We start from the raw sequence: 21,030 nt of genomic DNA on the forward strand, positions 1-21,030 counted from the left end.
ATTCTGATATTTTATTAGCTGATAATTTTATTTACAGTAATATCAATACTGTATTACTTCATGTGCATTCAATAATTTTATTCTGATGTTTTATTAGTTGATAATTTTTTTTACAGTAATATCAATACTGTATTACTTCATGTTCAATCAATAATTTTATTCTGATGTTTTATTAGCTGATAATTTTGTTTACAGTAATATCAATACTGTATTACTTCATGTGCATTCAATAATTTTATTCTGATGATAATTTATTAGATGATAATTTTTTTATACAGTAATACACCAATACTGCTACAACTTTTTATTAACTGTTGATTCTTTTTTATACATTATTATTTATTTAATTTACTTGTTAGACAATAATTTTTTCAAATTAATCTCAATCTCTTCTTCAATTTTATTTAAATATTTACTGTATACCTATACTACTGATATACACTTCATGTGCATTCAATAATTTTATTCTGATATTTTGTTTTTACAGTAATGCCAATACTACTATGATTTTTTTTATTAATTTTTGAATATTTTTTATACATTATTTGTTAAATTTACTTATTAGACAATAATATCTTCAAATTAACCTCAAACTCTTCTTCAATTTTATTTAAATATTTACTGTATACCTATACTACTTATATACACTTCATGTGCATTCAATAATTTTATTCTGATATTTTATTGGATAATAATTTTGTTATACAGTAATATCAATATTACTACAACTTTTTATTAATTATTAATTATTTTTTATACATTATTTATTAACAGTTAGTACATTTACTTGTGTATGTTCAGTTATACATACAATTTACAGTTAGTTTCATTTACATGTCAGACAATAATGCTCTCAAATTAACCTTAATTAATTTCTTCAATCTTAAACATACTGTACTAATAAATATTCCAAACAAAAAATTTAATAAACAAAACGATATAATATTTTAAATGAAACACTCACTGTATATATATATATATATATATATACTTAAATTATGCTCGTTTTAAAAAACACATACATGTATACAAAGTGCATAAAATTACACTTAACATATATACTACATTATTCAAATGAATGAATGAATGAAAGAAAGTTAGAAAGAAATGAAACGAATAAAAACAAAACAAAATAATATTAAATAAAATGAACAAAAATAATAATTAAATAATTAAATTTAACAAACAAACAACAAATTTCCTCCTCATCTCGTTCTCCACACACACACACACACACAATATATATATATACACACACATAAAACATGATTCATATAAACATTAATTACATAATTAATACTGTCCGACCTAAACTTCTATTTCTTATAAATGAAACAATAATTAATTAACTTACACTTTTACACGCGCATACATACACACACATAAAAAAAAAAACGTTTCTGTCGAATCTGAAAAGAAAAGAAAAGAAAAGAAATGAAAAGAAAAGAAGAAAAAAAAAAATGATTTAGAAACCCAATTTTAGGGGTGTTTATGTCGAACCTCTTCGTTGTTTCTACACCTTCAATGTAATCCTCGATTCGAATGAGAAGAAATAAATGTATCATCTCAATGTAACGTTCAAATTTAAAGAAGAAAAAAAAATCAGAAAGGTAGAGAGAGAGAGAGAGAGAGAGAGAGAGAGAAATAAAAAAAAAATAATTAATAATACGAATACGAATAATAATAATAATAATAATAATAATAATAATAATAATAATAATAATAAAAAAAATTGATACGAAAAAAAATAAAACATTGAAATTCGTGTTTCTAGTTAAAAAAAAGAAAAAAAAAAAAAAAACGGTAAGGCAAATAAAACGAAGCCTGAAATATTTTCGTTCTATTTTTTTTTTTATTTTTGGTTTATCATTTCAAACAATGTTTTTTTCTTCCATTTTTGTTTTTCTTTTTTCATAAAATATTTGCTAAATGAGTGGTAGTTTAGTAGTAGCTGTAGAGTATTTATTAATAGAGTATTTTTAATAATAAATAGATCGTCTAACAATTATCTTTTGAATATACATATATATTGACAAACGTTTAAATAAAAAAAGTAAGAGAATTAAAAAATTAAAAGAAGAAGATGAAGATGAAGATGAAGATGAAAAAGATTCTGTCTCGAAATTGCTTGTAACGATACCTACGATGATATTTTCTGTGCTTATCTGGAGGATTGTAAAAAAAAAAAAAAAACAACCAATGTAGTCAACCATGAATATTCCATGAATATTGTCAATAAATAGAAAAAGAAAAAAAAGAAAACAAGAAAAAAAAAAAAGAAAAAAAAAACCCAACAAAAATTCGGATAAAAATTCGTGTTTATTTGTTTCGTAAAAAAAAAAGCCCGTCTCTTGTCCGAGGGTACACCTATTACCATCACTATTGTTAAATATTATACATAATAATGCCAGATATTTGAATAGAAGGCTAATTATACGAGTATAAAATTAAAATAATAATAATAATATTAATATTAATATTAATGATAATAATAAACACAAAGATTAAGTAAGGTGTGTACATTTTAATTTTTATGAATATAATAAAATTATTATTTAACGTTCTTCGTTTTCTCTTGCATCTCGATTAATTAAAAAATAATAAAAAAAAAAGTCATTTATAATAAAAGAATTTTTCTACTAGAACCAACAGTCGATAAAGAAGGAATCCCTTTTTTTACTATCCAGAAATCTATTATTACTACTGATAATAGTAATTATTATTATTATATTATTACATTTTATTATTATTATATTTATACAAAATACCCTCTTTAGGTTATTAATAATAAATTTGGAAATATTTCAATGCTTGATGTATTCATACGACAACCAATCAATGACAGTTGTGTAATTCCACCTAATAACGCTAGGACAAAGTCAATATGGCTACCTGTCAATGTCAGTTGAATGCAAATACGGCTATGTGCAGTGTAATGTATTTAATTTATAAATTTTAGGTTATTCAATAAACAAATGGGTAATATTTTTTATTATTATTAATTAGTTTCATGTTCTTTTTTTAATGATCATCAATTCAGGATGAAAATAATTAAATTGGATGGCTTGCTGTGTGATTCTGTTATGACATAACCTAACAATGATTAGTGATCAGTAAAGAAATATCATGTGGGCAGATCACACGTGTTAGAAGTGAAACCTTCGAAAAACTAAGTCTCGAGAGAAAGAGACAATTACAAAATATCAGGAGTACGATAATTGTTGGGTTTATTTGTTATAATATTATTATTATATTATTGTTATCACATTCAAAAATTATTATACGTTTTATTGAAAACATATATAAATAGATAACATATTAAACAGTAAGCAAGTTCTCAATTCAAACAAATGAGACAAGTTGCTTCTGGTAACTTAAAAATGCATGGTAACAAAACAATTCTGTTAGTCTAGTAAACACCACTATAGTAAGGTTTTTTCCAAAAAGTAGTGAGGTTTTTTCCGAAAAGTAGTGAGGTTTTTTCCGAAAAGTAGTGAGGTTTTTTCCGAAAAGTAGTGAGATTTTTTCCGAAAAGTCCGTAGGGTCTTTCCGATAATTCCGTAGGGTCTTTCCGATAAGTCCGTAGGGTCTTTCCGATAAGTCCGTAGGGTCTTTCCGATAAGTCTGTAGGGTGTGTTTGTTTAATTAGACTCTTCTCTCATTATTTAGTATGGCAACCGTTTCATAGCTTTGTTACATAGCTCCGTTTCCGTTTATTTACTTTTCAGATCACTCTCATTCTAAAGAAGTTTTCACTTCAAAAACATGAAACGAATTAATATTAATAAAAAATATTACTCACTTGTTTATTGCATCACTTAAAATTTATATACTAAATATTATATTGCACTGTATAAAGCCCGTATTTGTATTCAAAGTACATTGACAGGTAGCCATGTTGATTTTATCCTAGCGGAATCAATGTGAATTACGTAACCATCGCTATGACCTGATTGGTCGCTTATTTTTCGATTGTAGCTAAAAGTTCATTATTTTAATTAATTTATTTTTTAACAAATAGATAGTTTTTTTTTTAATTTTTATGAAGTTAGAAATTTTCTTCAGAGTTCAAAAAATATGTTGAATCTATAAATGTGAATAATTTATGCTTAAAAGTTTAGTAAAACTCAAATCACAGATAATGTGTAATAGTATCTCAAAGTTTTTATCTGTAAAATATTTGAAGTTTTCAAATGTTTACTATTTATATTTGAAAGTATTTTAAATGAATTTTTAATGTGTGACCAACATCTTAGGTTATACGTCACTACGATCCTACATAAAAATGTACTTTTTGAAAACTTTTTCTAAACTTTTATGAATTGATATTATTTTTACAAGTTTACAGAATATTTTGAGTGCATAAATGTTTAACATTTATTTCTAGAAGTATTTTAAATTAATTTTTTAATAACCAACCAATATCTATGAGGCTGGGCGTCTACTAAGAGCTGGTTGGTTGGTAATCAACCAATGAGTGCTTCTCCTCTAGGACGTCTTACTCTTACTCGAATACATTCTGATACCTCCTGTATCATCATGTTCTCCGGTTACAAATCTTTAATTTTTGTGACGGGAGAGAACGATCTTAAACACCGAAATATTCCGATTTCTAATGGGAATTACAAAAACCGTCAAAATTGTGATTCAAAGATGGCGCTTTAATGCTTTATTTTATAGTATTAAGGTGGACCGAAAAAAGTAATGTCGCTTTTTAACCTCAAAATTCAAACGAATAAATTTGTCAAACAAGTTTTTATTATTATACAATAATTAAATGAATTTAATCACGTTATCAACAACCACTTTTTCTATCTGATATACAAAAAATGTTTAATACAGTAACGATAAAAATCATCAATCGTTTATTTGATTAAAATATTAATAGAAAAATTTGACTTGCGTAGTAACGACATTACTTTTTGACCCCTCTAATATGTATATATATATATATATATATAGATATAATAAATGCATTGATAGGTACATTAATTAATATTTTTCCATGAAAAAGGGTATAAAATATAAATGGAAATAATATTATTAAAAATTAAAATATTAATTGATTAATTGAATTATCAAATGAAGATGAACTAAACATCATCTTTATGTCTTTCACTTGGATCATTATAATCAAGTATCTTTCCCATAAAAGCAACTGAATAATTTCCTTTACCGGGATCATCAAAGATTACAATCTCATTAACGATCCAACGACTATAACGTATCTCGGATAAAATAGAAAATCCGATTTTGTCAGCAAAAGATTGATTATGACCGGATGTAAAAACACCACCTACTGCTGGTAATTTCATAGTTCTTGCTGATTGGATAAAAGCACGTAATAATGCAGATTCGATGCCTTTATTATGATACGTTGGATGAACGCAAAGAATATAAATACGAAAATAAGTATCATGACCAAATTGAACATAAGCATTGGATTGAACGGTAACTTCGTTGAGTAATTGCAATATTAGATTCAATGATTTTCCTTCGATTATCTATAATAATAATAATAATAATAAAATACATCAAAATGTCAAATTCAATTTAAATGAAATTAACCTTTTTGAAGAAAAGAAAGTAAGTACTGAACAAATACTTGATTACGACTAAAAATATTCGTCTTTTCCGAATCACTGTTAATTCTTGTAACAGCAACACCAACAACTCGTCCAGAATTTGCACTCAGTGCTACCAAACTTGTCGTATCTTTCATCCACGTTTTTATTAATTTTAAATAACAATTAACCGATAATTTATCTTTTAAAAGTGATATTGCCTTGCACATTGGTTCATCGCTAAAATAATGATGCTGAAATGATACGCAAATATTTCATTCAAAATTAAACAACTAATTGCATTTGAACGTTTTTTAACAATTTTGTTAATCAACTAAACTTTTATCAAACGACATGCTTCATCATACAACGACTCATGCAGGTCTTGTATTTTACAATAAATTGGGGAATCCCATTCTAACGGTGCATGTATTCTTGCTTCCATTTCAAGTAATTTGTCATCTTTCTTGTTCATTATTGAAGAAAAAATATTTTTAAAATACACAATTATGAATTTATTGGATTTTCCTATCAAATATTATATTAAAAGTTATTATGAAATGATTTCATAATCGAATAAGATCGATTTATTAATCGAAATACAATTAAATCTTTCAATTTTAATTAACCTAAATTAATTGAAGTATTAATAATAATAATAAAAAAAAAAATTGTGAAAATGTTAAAAAATATAGAAAATACGATGGCATTTAAATTATTTTCACGAAGAAGAACAACTTATTTCAATTTATCGGATATTATTTCAATAAATAATTTCAATCAAATTCGAAAATCAAAGGAAAAAGTACATGCTGCGATAGTTTTGCAAAGGATGTCCAATGGTTATCGAATTGTTACCCTCGAAGAAGATCAATTTATGGAAGCATTGAATCTTATTCTAGTACACACACGCAAGAATCAAATTTTATCACGTATTAACCAACACAAAAATTACTTTAACAACAGAGACATTCATCTAATTTTATTTTTATTTATTTGAGCCGTTTATTTAGAAAATGGCCTAACTACATTTATGTCCGAATGAACATATTGAACAGTTTGCGTTTCAATGCAATTAAAAATATACGTAAGAGTTTAAATTAACAGTTCCTATTAAAATAGTGGCAATTATATGCGTTTTCTAACCACGAATGGAATAAGGCCACTTTCAAAATGAACAATCTGATTTGTTATCAAATTTCGAAGGGACCCAACTCCATTCAACATAATTTAAGATAATTCAAATTGAAAATAAAAAAAAATACGGTTTCTACACAACGCTGGTTGTGACTACTTTGAAGGACAGCTACATGTGCAAACATGTAACTCTTCTTTTGTCTCGGTTGTGAATAAATAGTTGCCACTATATAAGTTTCAATCTACGTATTTACAATAAAGTATTAACATATTTACTCGGAATATATGTACGATCCGAAAGGATCATACGGTAATTAGCAGTATTCAAAATTCGCGCGCGTCCACCTCCATCAAGATTCTAGATCGATACTCATCTTGAGCATCGATCAACCACCAGTAACTACCGAAGCGCCCCTCTAGCTACCCCCACCTCTCGCCTCCCCACTTCTCCATCCCCTAGTGCCTACGCCCAGTGCTGTCAGATCGTGGGTAAATCTTATCCTCTCCCTGTGCCACTGGGATTGCACACAATGAAAGTTTTCCATGTCCGTGTGTTTGGGATGTCGAAAGAAGTCGAGTGTAACCGAAGTTGGCGGGCACGCCGGAGTGGCACACTATGAAAGCGACTCGTGTCGTCCGAACACATGGACACGAGTCGCTTTCATAATGTGCCACTTCGTGGCCAACCGCAAACTTCGGTTACACTCGGCTTTCCTCGAAATCCCAAACACACGGACATGGAAAACTTTCATTGTGTGCAATCCCAGTGGCACAGGGAGAGGGTAAGATTTACCCACGATCTGACAGCACTGCCTACGCCCTGCTGGGCCAGTACAAAGGGACATTCTTTCAGTCCATCAGTGATCCCATTCGTACGATAATTATCGTATACGTCACACAATTTGAAGCATTGTACGATCCAAAATTCAACTTGTACGATTATTTATGTTAATTCAATATGTAAATATAATTTTCGATATGACTTGATTTTATTTTTGTTACGCGATTCGGTTGCAGTGCACTCTAGTGCTCTCAGTTATTTATATATCGAAAATTTCGAAAAAACAATTTTTTGATTGGCTACAGTCATGTTTCTTAGCCACATAGTCATACAATAGTCAGATATAGTCAGATAGCTAGGAAAAAAGACGATAAAAAGGAGAAAAAAGCGAAAAAAGGACGAATACAACGAACCAAAGACTAAAAAATAAAGAAAAAAAAAGGGTATCAAGTTTGCTAAGATATACATTTTTACTTTTTTTTTTGCAATATTAGAATCCAAAGAAATCTGAAATTTCAGAAAATCGGATCTGATTTTTTTGTGCGTACTGTTAGGCCCAACGTGAACTATGCTGTAAATACCTGCTTAGGAGTATTCTTTTAATCTCCTGGAAAACCTGTTTAAACCTGCCAGGCCTAATAGATAAAATCTATACCTGCGCTGCATACCGATCTAAGGAATTTCCATTTATATTTTTCACTCCGAACATAAAATGTGGAATTTTAGGCAATTCTCCCACTGCTCCGTTGGAACACCAATAAGAAACCCTTAACCCATGAAAGAACACCCTTCTTCTAGAACATTTCTTGTTCAGATTTCCCTTAAAAGAGGCTCCCTCGACATCCGAAACTCTCTTCTATCCTGACCGTTACGATTGTAAGTGGTATGTATCCGAACGTAAAATCTGTCTTAAATAAAAGTTATTCTTTCCAAAACTTGGAAATCCTTGTTGTTAATACAATTACAAGAATTCAATAGGCCGAATTTTTACGTTATGCGGTAATCAACGCGAATTTAACCTCACGCGAACATTTCCGCGTAACAGTACGATAATTTTACTGAAAACCCGATAATTTTACGGTACTGTGTCGATCAGACAAGCTAAAGTTTCTGGGATCACTGCAGTCCATTATCGGAAGCCTGTGAATATACATCGAAATCAAAGGAATTAAGTAAAGTTAGTTAAGGAACGTAAGTGAGCGAGAGGTGAGATCTTTCCATTATATACATTTTATATTGACGGTATTTTCCCGCGTGGTAATACCACGTGGTGGACTCTCATTTTTATAATTAAACCACATCCAGGGTTTTTATGCCGCAAGGCTTTTCCCTGACGAGCCAATAAAAAAAGGCATTGTTTCTTTGTTTGGCTCAATCACGTGTTTTATTTTACACTTTAACCTAATCCCTTATTCTCCACTTCATAGCATACAATCAATGATCAGAGGAATTTTCATTGAAGAGTCCTTTGGTCATAACAATATAAGTAATCTCAAATGCTTTACTAATACATAACATGAAGTTGTACAATAACCAGGTGCAATCGGAAAATAATAATTGACAATTGAGTTAGGCCACTTTCAAAATAAACGGCTCATTTATTTAGAAAGAGAACAAATTATTTATACATTTATAATTTATTGAAATTGATCTGTTTTCTCTCTTTTTTTTTTTTTCTTCAACATTTATTTAAATAATGTTTAACGATATAAAGGATGACGGTTTTTTCGAAGAGGAACCAATGTGCAAAGCTATAGATTTGTCGAATGATACGAGATCGTTAAAAACTTCGATGAAAATAATATATAAAAAATTATTGGACATGCAAAGTTGTTGTGCAATTAAAGAAGGTGACAATAAGATCGTAGGTGTTGCAATTGCTTCGATAAATTTCATGGGAGATCACGTACGATCGGAAACACGAGTAAAAGTAGATCATATATTTGTCTGGGTTATATTTTTTCTTTTGTTTATAATAATTTTTGTTATAATATTATTTTATTTATGTTGTTATATAAAAAAAAAATAGAATATAATTTATTAAATGAGCATAATAAAATTGCTGCATTAAAATTGTTTTCATTTTTATAATAAACGCAATACCAAATATATTATATATAGTTATATTTTTTTTTTTTTATAATCATCAAAATATACGTTACAAAATTATTTCTATTTTGCGTTAATTTTAACAATTTATTTTTATCAGAAGATTTTGATTAAATTTCTATCCTATTACAATTTTAATCTTTCTTTTATTTTGTTCTTTGCAGTTACATCAAGGTGATGCGATTTTTAATATTATGAGCATGAAAAGTTGTGTTTTTTCAAAAGCACGTCCTTATGATCGATTACAAATTGAACAATTTTTTCGCATACATTTGTTATACGTAAACAAGGATAATCGAAATAAAGGTATTGGAACTGCATTAATAAGTTGTTGCATCGATCTAGCAAGAAATCTTTTAGCACCAGCTTGTATAGGAGGATTTAGTTCAACGATAACACAAATTATTGGTAATAATTATTAATGGATTCATTTGTCAATAAATGTCAATCAATATAATATATATATATATTTTTATATTAATTATAATTTGTTTCATTTTTAATTTATTACAAATAAAGCACGTAAATTAGGATTTACATTATTAGCCGAAGTAAAATATAAAGATTTTCAAATGTACAACGACGAATCGAAATCATTCGAAATTCCATTTGAAAGTTCTACCGATGGAAATAATTCATTGGCTTGTATGGCTTTATTTATTAAATTATCGACACTACCTTTACGACAATTAACGCCTAAACAAATTTTTAATAATAAAAAACAAACTTCTTCTCGCACCAAATATAAACGAAAATGATTGAGTCTATATGGTAAGAATAATATTATTCATCAATCATAATATTTTCCTCGCAATTATTACAACAATTAATTTCATCCTAAGGCTTTTAATTTTCAGAATTGCAAGAAGCTCAATGTGGGTCAAGCTACTAAACGAGACACTACCTTTGTATGCAAAGTATGTTAATAAAATTAAATAGGAAATGACATTGGATTTCGAAATAATCACAAATGGCGTTACGTGCATTTTAATTTCAAAATTATTATTACTTTTATTTATATAAATTTATATTTTTTTTTATTTGATAAATAATAGTTTGTTAAATAATTAATAGTCGGTACTTATAATAAATGCATAGCTGTTTCAGACTATTTGCATACTATTTGAAACTTGCATATTTAATTTTGCAATAAGTTCACGGCTGTATTACGGGTTGCATACTTTAAGGGGGGAGGGAGTTTAAATATTAATATGAAATAAATAAATATATAATTATACTAATACAATGAATAATAGTTAATACAATGCGAATTATTTTTTATAATTTTTTTCTTTATGCCATTAAGATTCGTCATATGACACAATCTTCTAGGGCAAGGGTCGATGTATATCGAAAAGATAATGTCGGATGAGTTGAAAAAGCAACTATTTATGGCAACCCAGTAAACTGCAAAAACGCGTGCAAGAAAATTCTGAAAGTAATGAAACAAGAAACTAGCAAACAAAGGGTAAACTTGATTGATATGATATTTGATAAATTTTCATTGTATTCCTATAAATGAGGGATAAACATTTGATTTTATTCATTATATCCACAGAGATATTACGTTAAAATTTCTAGCACACAATAATTTAATCGGACGTATTATTGGCAAGGGTGGTAATACGATTAAAGGAATTCTGCAAGATACTAAATCTAAGATCACTGTTAGCAATATCATGGATATTAATATCTTCAATTTAGAACGGATAATTATAGTAAAGGGAACAATTAATAATATGAGCAAAGCAGAGGCAATGATATCAAGCAAATTGCGCGAAAGTTACGAAAATGATTTACAAGCTATGGCGGTAAGTTATTTTACTTATTGATAATCATTGAAAACATCAAGAAAATATATTAATAATAAATTATGGTGTCTGCAGCCTCAAACAATGATGTTTCCGGGACTTCAACCGATGGCGATGATGTCCACGGCTGGGATGGGGTATAGTTCCCACGGAACAGCCCTATATGGTTCTGGACCAACACCATACACATATACAAGCAACCTACTGTCCTCAGCCGTACCTTCTGGGGATTCCCAGGAGACAACGTTTCTTTACATACCTAATAGACACTAAGGGATTACATATTAGGAATACCTTCAGGTTTTCCGGAGCAAGCGTTAAAATTGCTTCATTGGAACAAGACAAACTTTCTGATCAACAAACGAACAAAAAATTAACCATTGTTAGATCACCCAAATTTCAATGGAAAGTAAGTAATCATGTTAATCCTCTTCAACATACTTTCACTTATCATCCGTAGCATTGGTTAGCTTCGCGTAACTAGTGTTGGTCTGGGCCCCGTACTGATTAACATTCGTCCACGTCGTTATCGTCCACAAAGGGTTAAATTTACTTCAATGTTGAAACGAACTGTTAATGTTCTAATATAAAAAATATCAGGTTTAAAACGTATCACTTATTTATTTTTTTAATTTAAATAGGGCTGTGACTCAGTTAAATGGGTACGAATACGACGGAAACTCTTTAAAAATAGAAATGGCTTCGGCAGAGACCCGAAGAAGAGCAAGAAGTACGCGCACCGGAGCACCGTTTTCTGGAGCGCCGGTATCTGGAAGACAAACAGATTTCCCGCTACTACGGATATTAGTGCAGTCCGATATGGTCGGAGCAATCGGACGACAGCGCACCACGATTCGTCACATCACGCAATCGGCTAGAGCAAGCGTCGATGTTCACCGGAAAGATAACGTTGGATGCGTTGAAAAAGCGATTACAATTTATGCTAAACCAGAGAATTGCACAAACGCGTGCAAAAAGATTCTTGAGGTCAGGCAACAAGAAACAAGCAAACAAAGGGTAAACTTGATTGATATGATATTTGATAAATTTTCATTGTATTCCTATAAATGAGGGATAAACATTTGATTTTATTCATTATATCCACAGAGATATTACGTTAAAATTTCTAGCACACAATAATTTAATCGGACGTATTATTGGCAAGGGTGGTAATACGATTAAAGGAATTCTGCAAGATACTAAATCTAAGATCACTGTTAGCAATATCATGGATATTAATATCTTCAATTTAGAACGGATAATTATAGTAAAGGGAACAATTAATAATATGAGCAAAGCAGAGGCAATGATATCAAGCAAATTGCGCGAAAGTTACGAAAATGATTTACAAGCTATGGCGGTAAGTTATTTTACTTATTGATAATCATTGAAAACATCAAGAAAATATATTAATAATAAATTATGGTGTCTGCAGCCTCAAACAATGATGTTTCCGGGACTTCAACCGATGGCGATGATGTCCACGGCTGGGATGGGGTATAGTTCCCACGGAACAGCCCTATATGGTTCTGGACCAACACCATACACATATACAAGCAACCTACTGTCCTCAGCCGTACCTTCTGGGGATTCCCAGGAGACAACGTTTCTTTACATACCTAATAGACACTAAGGGATTACATATTAGGAATACCTTCAGGTTTTCCGGAGCAAGCGTTAAAATTGCTTCATTGGAACAAGACAAACTTTCTGATCAACAAACGAACAAAAAATTAACCATTGTTAGATCACCCAAATTTCAATGGAAAGTAAGTAATCATGTTAATCCTCTTCAACATACTTTCACTTATCATCCGTAGCATTGGTTAGCTTCGCGTAACTAGTGTTGGTCTGGGCCCCGTACTGATTAACATTCGTCCACGTCGTTATCGTCCACAAAGGGTTAAATTTACTTCAATGTTGAAACGAACTGTTAATGTTCTAATATAAAAAATATCAGGTTTAAAACGTATCACTTATTTATTTTTTTAATTTAAATAGGGCTGTGACTCAGTTAAATGGGTACGAATACGACGGAAACTCTTTAAAAATAGAAATGGCTTCGGCAGAGACCCGAAGAAGAGCAAGAAGTACGCGCATCGGAGCAGCGTTTTCTGGAGCGCCGGTATCTGGAAGACAAACAGATTTCCCGCTACTACGGATATTAGTGCAGTCCGATATGGTCGGAGCAATCGGACGACAGCGCACCACGATTCGTCACATCACGCAATCGGCTAGAGCAAGCGTCGATGTTCACCGGAAAGATAACGTTGGATGCGTTGAAAAAGCGATTACAATTTATGCTAAACCAGAGAATTGCACAAACGCGTGCAAAAAGATTCTTGAGGTCAGGCAACAAGAAACAAGCAAACAAAGGGTAAACTTGATTGATATGATATTTGATAAATTTTCATTGTATTCCTATAAATGAGGGATAAACATTTGATTTTATTCATTATATCCACAGAGATATTACGTTAAAATTTCTAGCACACAATAATTTAATCGGACGTATTATTGGCAAGGGTGGTAATACGATTAAAGGAATTCTGCAAGATACTAAATCTAAGATCACTGTTAGCAATATCATGGATATTAATATCTTCAATTTAGAACGGATAATTATAGTAAAGGGAACAATTAATAATATGAGCAAAGCAGAGGCAATGATATCAAGCAAATTGCGCGAAAGTTACGAAAATGATTTACAAGCTATGGCGGTAAGTTATTTTACTTATTGATAATCATTGAAAACATCAAGAAAATATATTAATAATAAATTATGGTGTCTGCAGCCTCAAACAATGATGTTTCCGGGACTTCAACCGATGGCGATGATGTCCACGGCTGGGATGGGGTATAGTTCCCACGGAACAGCCCTATATGGTTCTGGACCAACACCATACACATATACAAGCAACCTACTGTCCTCAGCCGTACCTTCTGGGGATTCCCAGGAGACAACGTTTCTTTACATACCTAATAGACACTAAGGGATTACATATTAGGAATACCTTCAGGTTTTCCGGAGCAAGCGTTAAAATTGCTTCATTGGAACAAGACAAACTTTCTGATCAACAAACGAACAAAAAATTAACCATTGTTAGATCACCCAAATTTCAATGGAAAGTAAGTAATCATGTTAATCCTCTTCAACATACTTTCACTTATCATCCGTAGCATTGGTTAGCTTCGCGTAACTAGTGTTGGTCTGGGCCCCGTACTGATTAACATTCGTCCACGTCGTTATCGTCCACAAAGGGTTAAATTTACTTCAATGTTGAAACGAACTGTTAATGTTCTAATATAAAAAATATCAGGTTTAAAACGTATCACTTATTTATTTTTTTAATTTAAATAGGGCTGTGACTCAGTTAAATGGGTACGAATACGACGGAAACTCTTTAAAAATAGAAATGGCTTCGGCAGAGACCCGAAGAAGAGCAAGAAGTACGCGCACCGGAGCACCGTTTTCTGGAGCGCCGGTATCTGGAAGACAAACAGATTTCCCGCTACTACGGATATTAGTGCAGTCCGATATGGTCGGAGCAATCGGACGACAGGGGTCCACGATTCGTTACATCAGGCAATCGTCTAGAGCAAGGGTCGATGTATATCGAAATGATAATGTCGGATGTGTTGAAAAAGCCACTATTTATGGCAACCCAGTAAACTGCAAAAACGCGTGCAAGAAAATATTGGAAGTAATGAAAGAAGAGGCTAACACAAACAAAGGGTTGTCGGGCGGAAACCCGACGAAGGGCACGAAATACGCGCACCGGAGCAGCGTTCTCTGGAGCGCTGGTAACTGGAAGACAAACGGATTTCCCGCTAAGGATATTAGTACAATCAGACATGGTCGGATCAATCGGACAACAGCGCACCACGATTCGTCACATCACGCAATCGTCTAGAGCAAGGGTCGATGTATATCGAAAAGATAATGTCGGATGTGTTGAAAAAGCCACTATTTATGGCAACCCAGTAAAACTGCAAAAACGCGTGCAAGAAAATTCTGGAAGTAATGAAACAAGAAACTAGCAAACAAAGGGTAAACTTGATTGATATGATATTTGATAAATTTTCATTGTATTGCTATAAATGAGAGATAAACATTTGATTTTATTCATTATATCTACAGAGATATTACGTTAAAATTTCTAGCACACAATAATTTAATCGGACGTATTATTGGCAAGGGTGGTAATACGATTAAAAAAATTCTTCAAGATACTAAATCTAAGATCACTGTTTGCAATATCAAGGATATTAATAGCTTCAATTTAGAACGAATAATCACAGTAAAGGGAACAATTAATAATATGAGCAAAGCAGAGGCAATGATCTCTAGCAAATTGCGCCAAAGTTACGAAAATGATTTAGAAGCTATGGCGGTAAGTTATTTTACTTATTGATAATCATTGAAAACATCAAGAAAATATATTAATAATAAATTATGGTGTCTGCAGCCTCAAACAATGATGTTTCCGGGACTTCAACCGATGGCGATGATGTCCACGGCTGGGATGGGGTATAGTTCCCGCGGAACAGCCCTATATGGTTCTGGACCAACACCATACACATATACAAGCAACCTACTGTCCTCAGCCGTACCTTGTGGGGATTCCCAGGAGACAACGTTCCTTTACATACCTAATAGACACTAAAGGATCACATATTAGGAATACCTTCAGGTTTTCCGGAGCAAGCGTTAAAATTGCTTCATTGGAACAAGACAAACTTTCTGATCAACAAACGAACAAAAAATTAACCATTGTTAGATCACCCAAATTTCAATGGAAAGTAAGTAATCATGTTAATCCTCTTCAACATACTTTCACTTATCATCCGTAGCATTGGTTAGCTTCGCGTAACTAGTGTTGGTCTGGGCCCCGTACTGATTAACATTCGTCCACGTCGTTATCGTCCACAAAGGGTTAAATTTACTTCAATGTTGAAACGAACTGTTAATGTTCTAATATAAAAAATATCAGGTTTAAAACGTATCACTTATTTATTTTTTTAATTTAAATAGGGCTGTGACTCAGTTAAATGGGTACGAATACGAAGGAAACACTTTAAAAATAGAAATGGCTTCGGCAGAGGCCCGAAGAAGAGCAAGAAGTACGCGCACCGAAGCACCGTTTTCTGGAGCGCCGGTATCTGGAAGACAAACAGATTTCCCGCTACTACGGATATTAGTGCAGTCCGATATGGTCGGAGCAATCGGACGACAGGGGTCCACGATTCGTTACATCAGGCAATCGTCTAGAGCAAGGGTCGATGTATATCGAAAAGATAATGTCGGATGTGTTGAAAAAGCCACTATTTATGGCAACCCAGTAAAACTGCAAAAACGCGTGCAAGAAAATATTGGAAGTAATGAAAGAAGAGGCTAACACAAACAAAGGGTTGTCGGGCGGAAACCCGACGAAGAGCAAGAAGTACGCGCATCGGAGCAGCGTTTTCTGGAGCGCCGGTATCTGGAAGACAAACAGATTTCCCGCTACTACGGATATTAGTGCAGTCCGATATGGTCGGAGCAATCGGACGACAGGGGTCCACGATTCGTTACATCAGGCAATCGTCTAAAGCAAGGGTCGATGTATATCGAAAAGATAATGTCGGATGTGTTGAAAAAGCCACTATTTATGGCAACCCAGTAAACTGCAAAAACGCGTGCAAGAAAATATTGGAAGTAATGAAAGAAGAGGCTAACACAAACAAAGGGTTGTCGGGCGGAAACCCGACGAAGAGCAAGAAGTACGCGCATCGGAGCAGCGTTTTCTGGAGCGCCGGTATCTGGAAGACAAACAGATTTCCCGCTACTACGGATATTAGTGCAGTCCGATATGGTCGGAGCAATCGGACGACAGGGGTCCACGATTCGTCACATCACGCAATCGTCTAGAGCAAGCGTCGATGTTCACCGGAAAGATAACGTTGGATGCGTTGAAAAAGCCATTACAATTTATGCTAAACCAGAGAATTGCCCAAACGCATGCAAAAAGATTCTTGAGGTCAGACAACAAGAAACAAGCAAACAAAGGGTAAACTTGATTGATATGATATTTGATAAATTTTCATTGTATTCCTATAAATGAGGGATAAACATTTGATTTTATTCATTATATACACAGAGATATTACGTTAAAATTTCTAGCACACAATAATTTAATCGGACGTATTATTGGCAAGGGTGGTAATACGATTAAAAGAATTCTGCAAGATACTAAATCTAAGATCACTGTTAGCAATATCAAGGATATTAATAGCTTCAATTTAAAACGGATAATCACAGTAAAGGGAACAATTAATAATATGAGCAAAGCAGAGGCAATGATTTCAAGCAAATTGCGCGAAAGTTACGAAAATGATTTAGAAGCTATGGCGGTAAGTTATTTTACTTATTGGTAATCATTGAAAACATTAAGAAAATATATCAGTAATAAATTATGGTTGTTGCAGCCTCAAACGATGATGTTACCCGGGTTACATCCAATGGCGTTGATGTCCACGGCTGGGATGGGGTATAGTTTCCGCGGAACAGCCCTATATGGTTCTGGACCAACACCATACACATATACAAGCAACCTACTGTCCTCAGCCGTACCTTCTGGGGATTCCCAGTAGACAACGTTCCTTTACATACCTAATAGACACTAAAGGATCACATATTAGGAATACCTTCAGGTTTTCCGGAGCAAGCGTTAAAATTGCTTCACTGGAACAAGACAAACTTTCTGATCAACAAACAAACAAAAAATTAACCATTGTTAGATCACCCAAATTTCAATGGAAAATAAGTAATCATGTTAATCCTCTTCAACATACTTTCACTTATCATCCGTAGCATTGGTTAGCTTCGCGTAACTAATGTTGGTCTGGGCCCCGTACTGATTAACATTCGTCCACGTCGTTATCGTCCACAAAGGGTTAAATTTACTTCAATGTTGAAACGAACTGTTAATGTTCTAATATAAAAAATATCAGGTTTAAAACGTATCACTTATTTATTTTTTTAATTTAAATAGGGCTGTGACTCAGTTAAATGGGTACGAATACGACGGAAACTCTTTAAAAATAGAAATGGCTTCGGCAGAGACCCGAAGAAGAGCAAGAAGTACGCGCATCGGAGCAGCGTTTTCTGGAGCGCCGGTATCTGGAAGACAAACAGATTTCCCGCTACTACGGATATTAGTGCAGTCCGATATGGTCGGAGCAATCGGACGACAGGGGTTCACGATTCGTTACATCAGGCAATCATCTAGAGCAAGGGTCGATGTATATCGAAAAGATAATGTCGGATGTGTTGAAAAAGCCACTATTTATGGCAACCCAGTAAACTGCAAAAACGCGTGCAAGAAAATATTGGAAGTAATGAAAGAAGAGGCTAACACAAACAAAGGGTTGTCGGGCGGAAACCCGACGAAGAGCAAGAAGTACGCGCATCGGAGCAGCGTTTTCTGGAGCGCCGGTATCTGGAAGACAAACAGATTTCCCGCTACTACGGATATTAGTGCAGTCCGATATGGTCGGATCAATCGGACAACAGCGCACCACGATTCGTCACATCACGCAATCGTCTAGAGCAAGGGTCGATGTATATCGAAAAGATAATGTCGGATATGTTGAAAAAGCCACTATTTATGGCAACCCAGTAAACTGCAAAAACGCGTGCAAGAAAATTCTGGAAGTAATGAAACAAGAAACTAGCAAACAAAGGGTAAACTTGATTGATATGATATTTGATAAATTTTCATTGTATTCCTATAAATGAGGGATAAACATTTGATTTTATTTATTATATCCACAGAGATATTACGTTAAAATTTCTAGCACACAATAATTTAATCGGACGTATTATTGGCAAGGGTGGTAATACGATTAAAAGAATTCTGCAAGATACTAAATCTAAGATCACTGTTAGCAATATCAAGGATATTAATAGCTTCAATTTAAAATGGATAATCACAGTAAAGGGAACAATTAATAATATGAGCAAAGCAGAGTCAATGATCTCTAGCAAATTGCGCCAAAGTTACGAAAATGATTTAGAAGCTATGGCGGTAAGTTATTTTACTTATTGATAATCATTGAAAACATCAAGAAAATATATCAATAATAAATTATGGTGTCTGCAGCCTCAAACGATGATGTTTCCGGATGGACCAACACTATACACATATACAAGCAACCTACTGTCCTCAGCCGTACCTTCTGGGGATTCCCAGGAGACAACGTTCCTTTACATACCTAATAGACACTAAGGGATCACATATTAGGAATACCTTCAGGTTTTCCGGAGCAAGCGTTAAAATTGCTTCACTGGAACAAGACAAACGCCAACGCAGCAGCAATTAACATGTTCCCAGGACAAGACCAGGACATCATAATTGAGGCAATTGAAGGTGGAACTATCCAAGATTACGCAACTACCGTTGGAAACATCCTTGGGCCCCAAACAATTCGCTTTGTCTCCCGAATATCTAACAGCAGAATATGCATGTACCTCTACAGCATAAACACAGCCACCAACTTTACAAATAATCAAACATCAACTCCTTCCCAAGTACAAACTAACATGTCAGCACCATCATCAAGTCATCAACAGCCTTCATCACCTTAACAACTATCGCCAAATCAGTAACCTCGATGTTATGGAGGATTTAAAAAGAATAAAATAGAATTAATAAAAAATTAACTGCAACCGACAACAAGAACAACAATTTGCAACAAACAATAATCGAATGCTGGCTTTAGCAGTCGCTGTAAAACACATATATAACAAACAAAAAAGATACCAACGAATAAACATTGAATTTTCCTCGACAGGGGTAGAGTGGGTCTCTTATTGAGAGATGCAACTGTTTACAAATGAACAAAAAAACACAAAGACCTTACTCTCGCTAAGAGGTTGCACTTATCCCCTCTTTTCGAGCAATTAAATATTAATTTACAATTATACATTATAAACAACAGGAATAGGTTAAGATTTAACAAACGATGATTACTTATATATATATATATATGTGGCGGTGCGCGCTCAGCAACGCCGCGGTCGTCCGAGACGGGCACCGCGCCGGGGGCCCGATCCCCCCGGGCCGAATTTAACCGAACGACGTTCAGTACGAATCCGACTGAGAAAGCGACGAGACTAAAGAAATTAACTTACTGTAGAGAGATACAATAAAGACTGATATTTGACCTGGCATACCTAACGGCTTACTCTTGATAATCGACACTGACCTTCGCTCTATTGGAGACCTCACCTTCTCCAAATATATATATAAAGAGAGAAAATATTAATTAGGCGAAAATAGTGATTATGATGATGATAATACGATTTTAAGGTTATATAAGACTACATGAGTTCTCGCGCGATGCACAGAGATATTTAAAGATTTTTAATATTGATTATAGAAAAAGTGTAATGGAAAAGAGTAGTTTTAAAGAATAATAAATAAATTAATGATGAATCAAAATCATTCGAAAATTCAATCGATGGAAATAATTCATTGGCTTGTATGGATTTATCTATCAAATTATCGACACTACCCTTTACGACAATTAACGTCTAAACGACAATAATTGATTTTTAGGTTAGGTAAGAATAATATTATTCATC

The 21,030-nt window shown here is 32.9% G+C and overlaps 7 protein-coding genes and 1 long non-coding RNA gene across 16 annotated transcripts in view; 7 read left to right on the plus strand and 1 right to left on the minus strand.

The window, feature by feature from the left end:
• The window catches only part of LOC107065834 (Kinesin heavy chain 73), a 136,767-nt gene extending 135,130 nt beyond the window's left edge, over positions 1-1,637 (plus strand). For all 8 annotated transcript variants that reach the window (XM_015319870.2, XM_015319876.2, XM_015319873.2 and 5 more), the window contains one exon: positions 1-1,637. This exon is cut by the window's left edge and continues 7,768 nt beyond it. The gene's annotated coding sequence lies outside the window, so the exon portion shown is untranslated.
• LOC149031479 (uncharacterized) overlaps positions 1-4,829 on the minus strand; it is a 12,591-nt gene extending 7,762 nt beyond the window's left edge. Inside the window, exons 1-2 of the long non-coding RNA XR_016177729.1 lie at positions 3,803-4,829; positions 1-3,740 (exon numbers count right to left, since the gene is read on the minus strand). The exon at positions 1-3,740 is cut by the window's left edge and continues 7,762 nt beyond it. This is a non-coding gene — a long non-coding RNA (uncharacterized LOC149031479). The remainder of the gene's footprint in view (positions 3,741-3,802) is intronic.
• Positions 4,830-8,828: 3,999 nt separating this feature from the next.
• LOC107065783 (uncharacterized) lies at positions 8,829-10,349 on the plus strand. The gene is made up of 3 exons (XM_089175750.1): positions 8,829-9,412; positions 9,756-9,999; positions 10,111-10,349. Exons 1-3 carry the CDS (start codon positions 9,179-9,181, stop codon positions 10,347-10,349), a joined length of 717 nt encoding a protein of 238 aa, XP_089031876.1. The 5' UTR covers positions 8,829-9,178.
• Positions 10,350-11,270: 921 nt separating this feature from the next.
• LOC149031480 (insulin-like growth factor 2 mRNA-binding protein 1) lies at positions 11,271-11,675 on the plus strand. The gene is made up of 2 exons (XM_089175749.1): positions 11,271-11,402; positions 11,478-11,675. Exons 1-2 carry the CDS (start codon positions 11,271-11,273, stop codon positions 11,673-11,675), a joined length of 330 nt encoding a protein of 109 aa, XP_089031875.1.
• A 333-nt stretch (positions 11,676-12,008) lies between these two features.
• LOC149031481 (insulin-like growth factor 2 mRNA-binding protein 1) lies at positions 12,009-13,640 on the plus strand (the record flags this gene model as incomplete). Its single annotated transcript, XM_089175746.1, is given in 6 exon segments — positions 12,009-12,406; positions 12,408-12,419; positions 12,510-12,762; positions 12,838-13,025; positions 13,027-13,171; positions 13,404-13,640. Coding segments are annotated over 6 exon segments (1,233 nt in total), but the record flags the coding sequence as incomplete, so codon positions are not given.
• An 11-nt stretch (positions 13,641-13,651) lies between these two features.
• Positions 13,652-14,518, plus strand: LOC149031482 (insulin-like growth factor 2 mRNA-binding protein 1). Of its 2 annotated transcripts, none has more exons than XM_089175747.1 (2): positions 13,652-13,779; positions 13,870-14,143. In XM_089175747.1, exons 1-2 carry the CDS (start codon positions 13,652-13,654, stop codon positions 14,141-14,143), a joined length of 402 nt encoding a protein of 133 aa, XP_089031873.1. The 2 variants fall into 2 exon arrangements, with proteins under 2 accessions (XP_089031873.1, XP_089031874.1); XM_089175748.1 differs by lacking the exon at positions 13,652-13,779 and adding an exon at positions 14,198-14,518 and having other exon boundaries at positions 13,991-14,122.
• Positions 14,519-14,818: 300 nt separating this feature from the next.
• Positions 14,819-19,609, plus strand: LOC149031483 (insulin-like growth factor 2 mRNA-binding protein 2). The gene is given in 7 exon segments (XM_089175744.1): positions 14,819-15,070; positions 15,138-15,423; positions 15,513-15,796; positions 15,872-16,059; positions 16,061-16,205; positions 16,438-19,128; positions 19,219-19,609. Coding segments are annotated over 6 exon segments (1,392 nt in total). The 3' UTR covers positions 16,675-19,128; positions 19,219-19,609.
• LOC107065784 (uncharacterized) lies at positions 17,255-20,852 on the plus strand. The gene is given in 8 exon segments (XM_089175745.1): positions 17,255-17,452; positions 17,601-17,795; positions 17,871-18,031; positions 18,437-18,879; positions 18,923-19,128; positions 19,193-19,471; positions 19,547-19,665; positions 19,667-20,852. Coding segments are annotated over 8 exon segments (1,701 nt in total). The 3' UTR covers positions 19,767-20,852.
• The last annotated feature ends 178 nt before the right edge of the window (positions 20,853-21,030 follow it).

This window comes from Polistes dominula, unplaced genomic scaffold (assembly GCF_049000335.1).
Source record: "Polistes dominula isolate Pdom_NZ unplaced genomic scaffold, Pdom_raw_medaka contig_19, whole genome shotgun sequence".
Taxonomy (NCBI): Eukaryota; Metazoa; Arthropoda; class Insecta; order Hymenoptera; family Vespidae; genus Polistes; species Polistes dominula.

Coding starts and splice junctions, on each gene's coding strand:
- LOC107065783 (XM_089175750.1), top strand. CDS start 9,179: ATGTTTAACGATATAAAGGATGACGGTTTTTTCGAAGAGGAACCAATG. Junction 9,413..9,755: donor GATCGGAAACACGAGTAAAA/GTAGATCATATA, acceptor TGTTCTTTGCAG/TTACATCAAGGTGATGCGAT. Junction 10,000..10,110: donor AACGATAACACAAATTATTG/GTAATAATTATT, acceptor TTACAAATAAAG/CACGTAAATTAGGATTTACA.
- LOC149031480 (XM_089175749.1), top strand. CDS start 11,271: ATGGATATTAATATCTTCAATTTAGAACGGATAATTATAGTAAAGGGA. Junction 11,403..11,477: donor ATGATTTACAAGCTATGGCG/GTAAGTTATTTT, acceptor TGGTGTCTGCAG/CCTCAAACAATGATGTTTCC.
- LOC149031482 (XM_089175747.1), top strand. CDS start 13,652: ATGTTCACCGGAAAGATAACGTTGGATGCGTTGAAAAAGCGATTACAA. Junction 13,780..13,869: donor AAGAAACAAGCAAACAAAGG/GTAAACTTGATT, acceptor TTATATCCACAG/AGATATTACGTTAAAATTTC.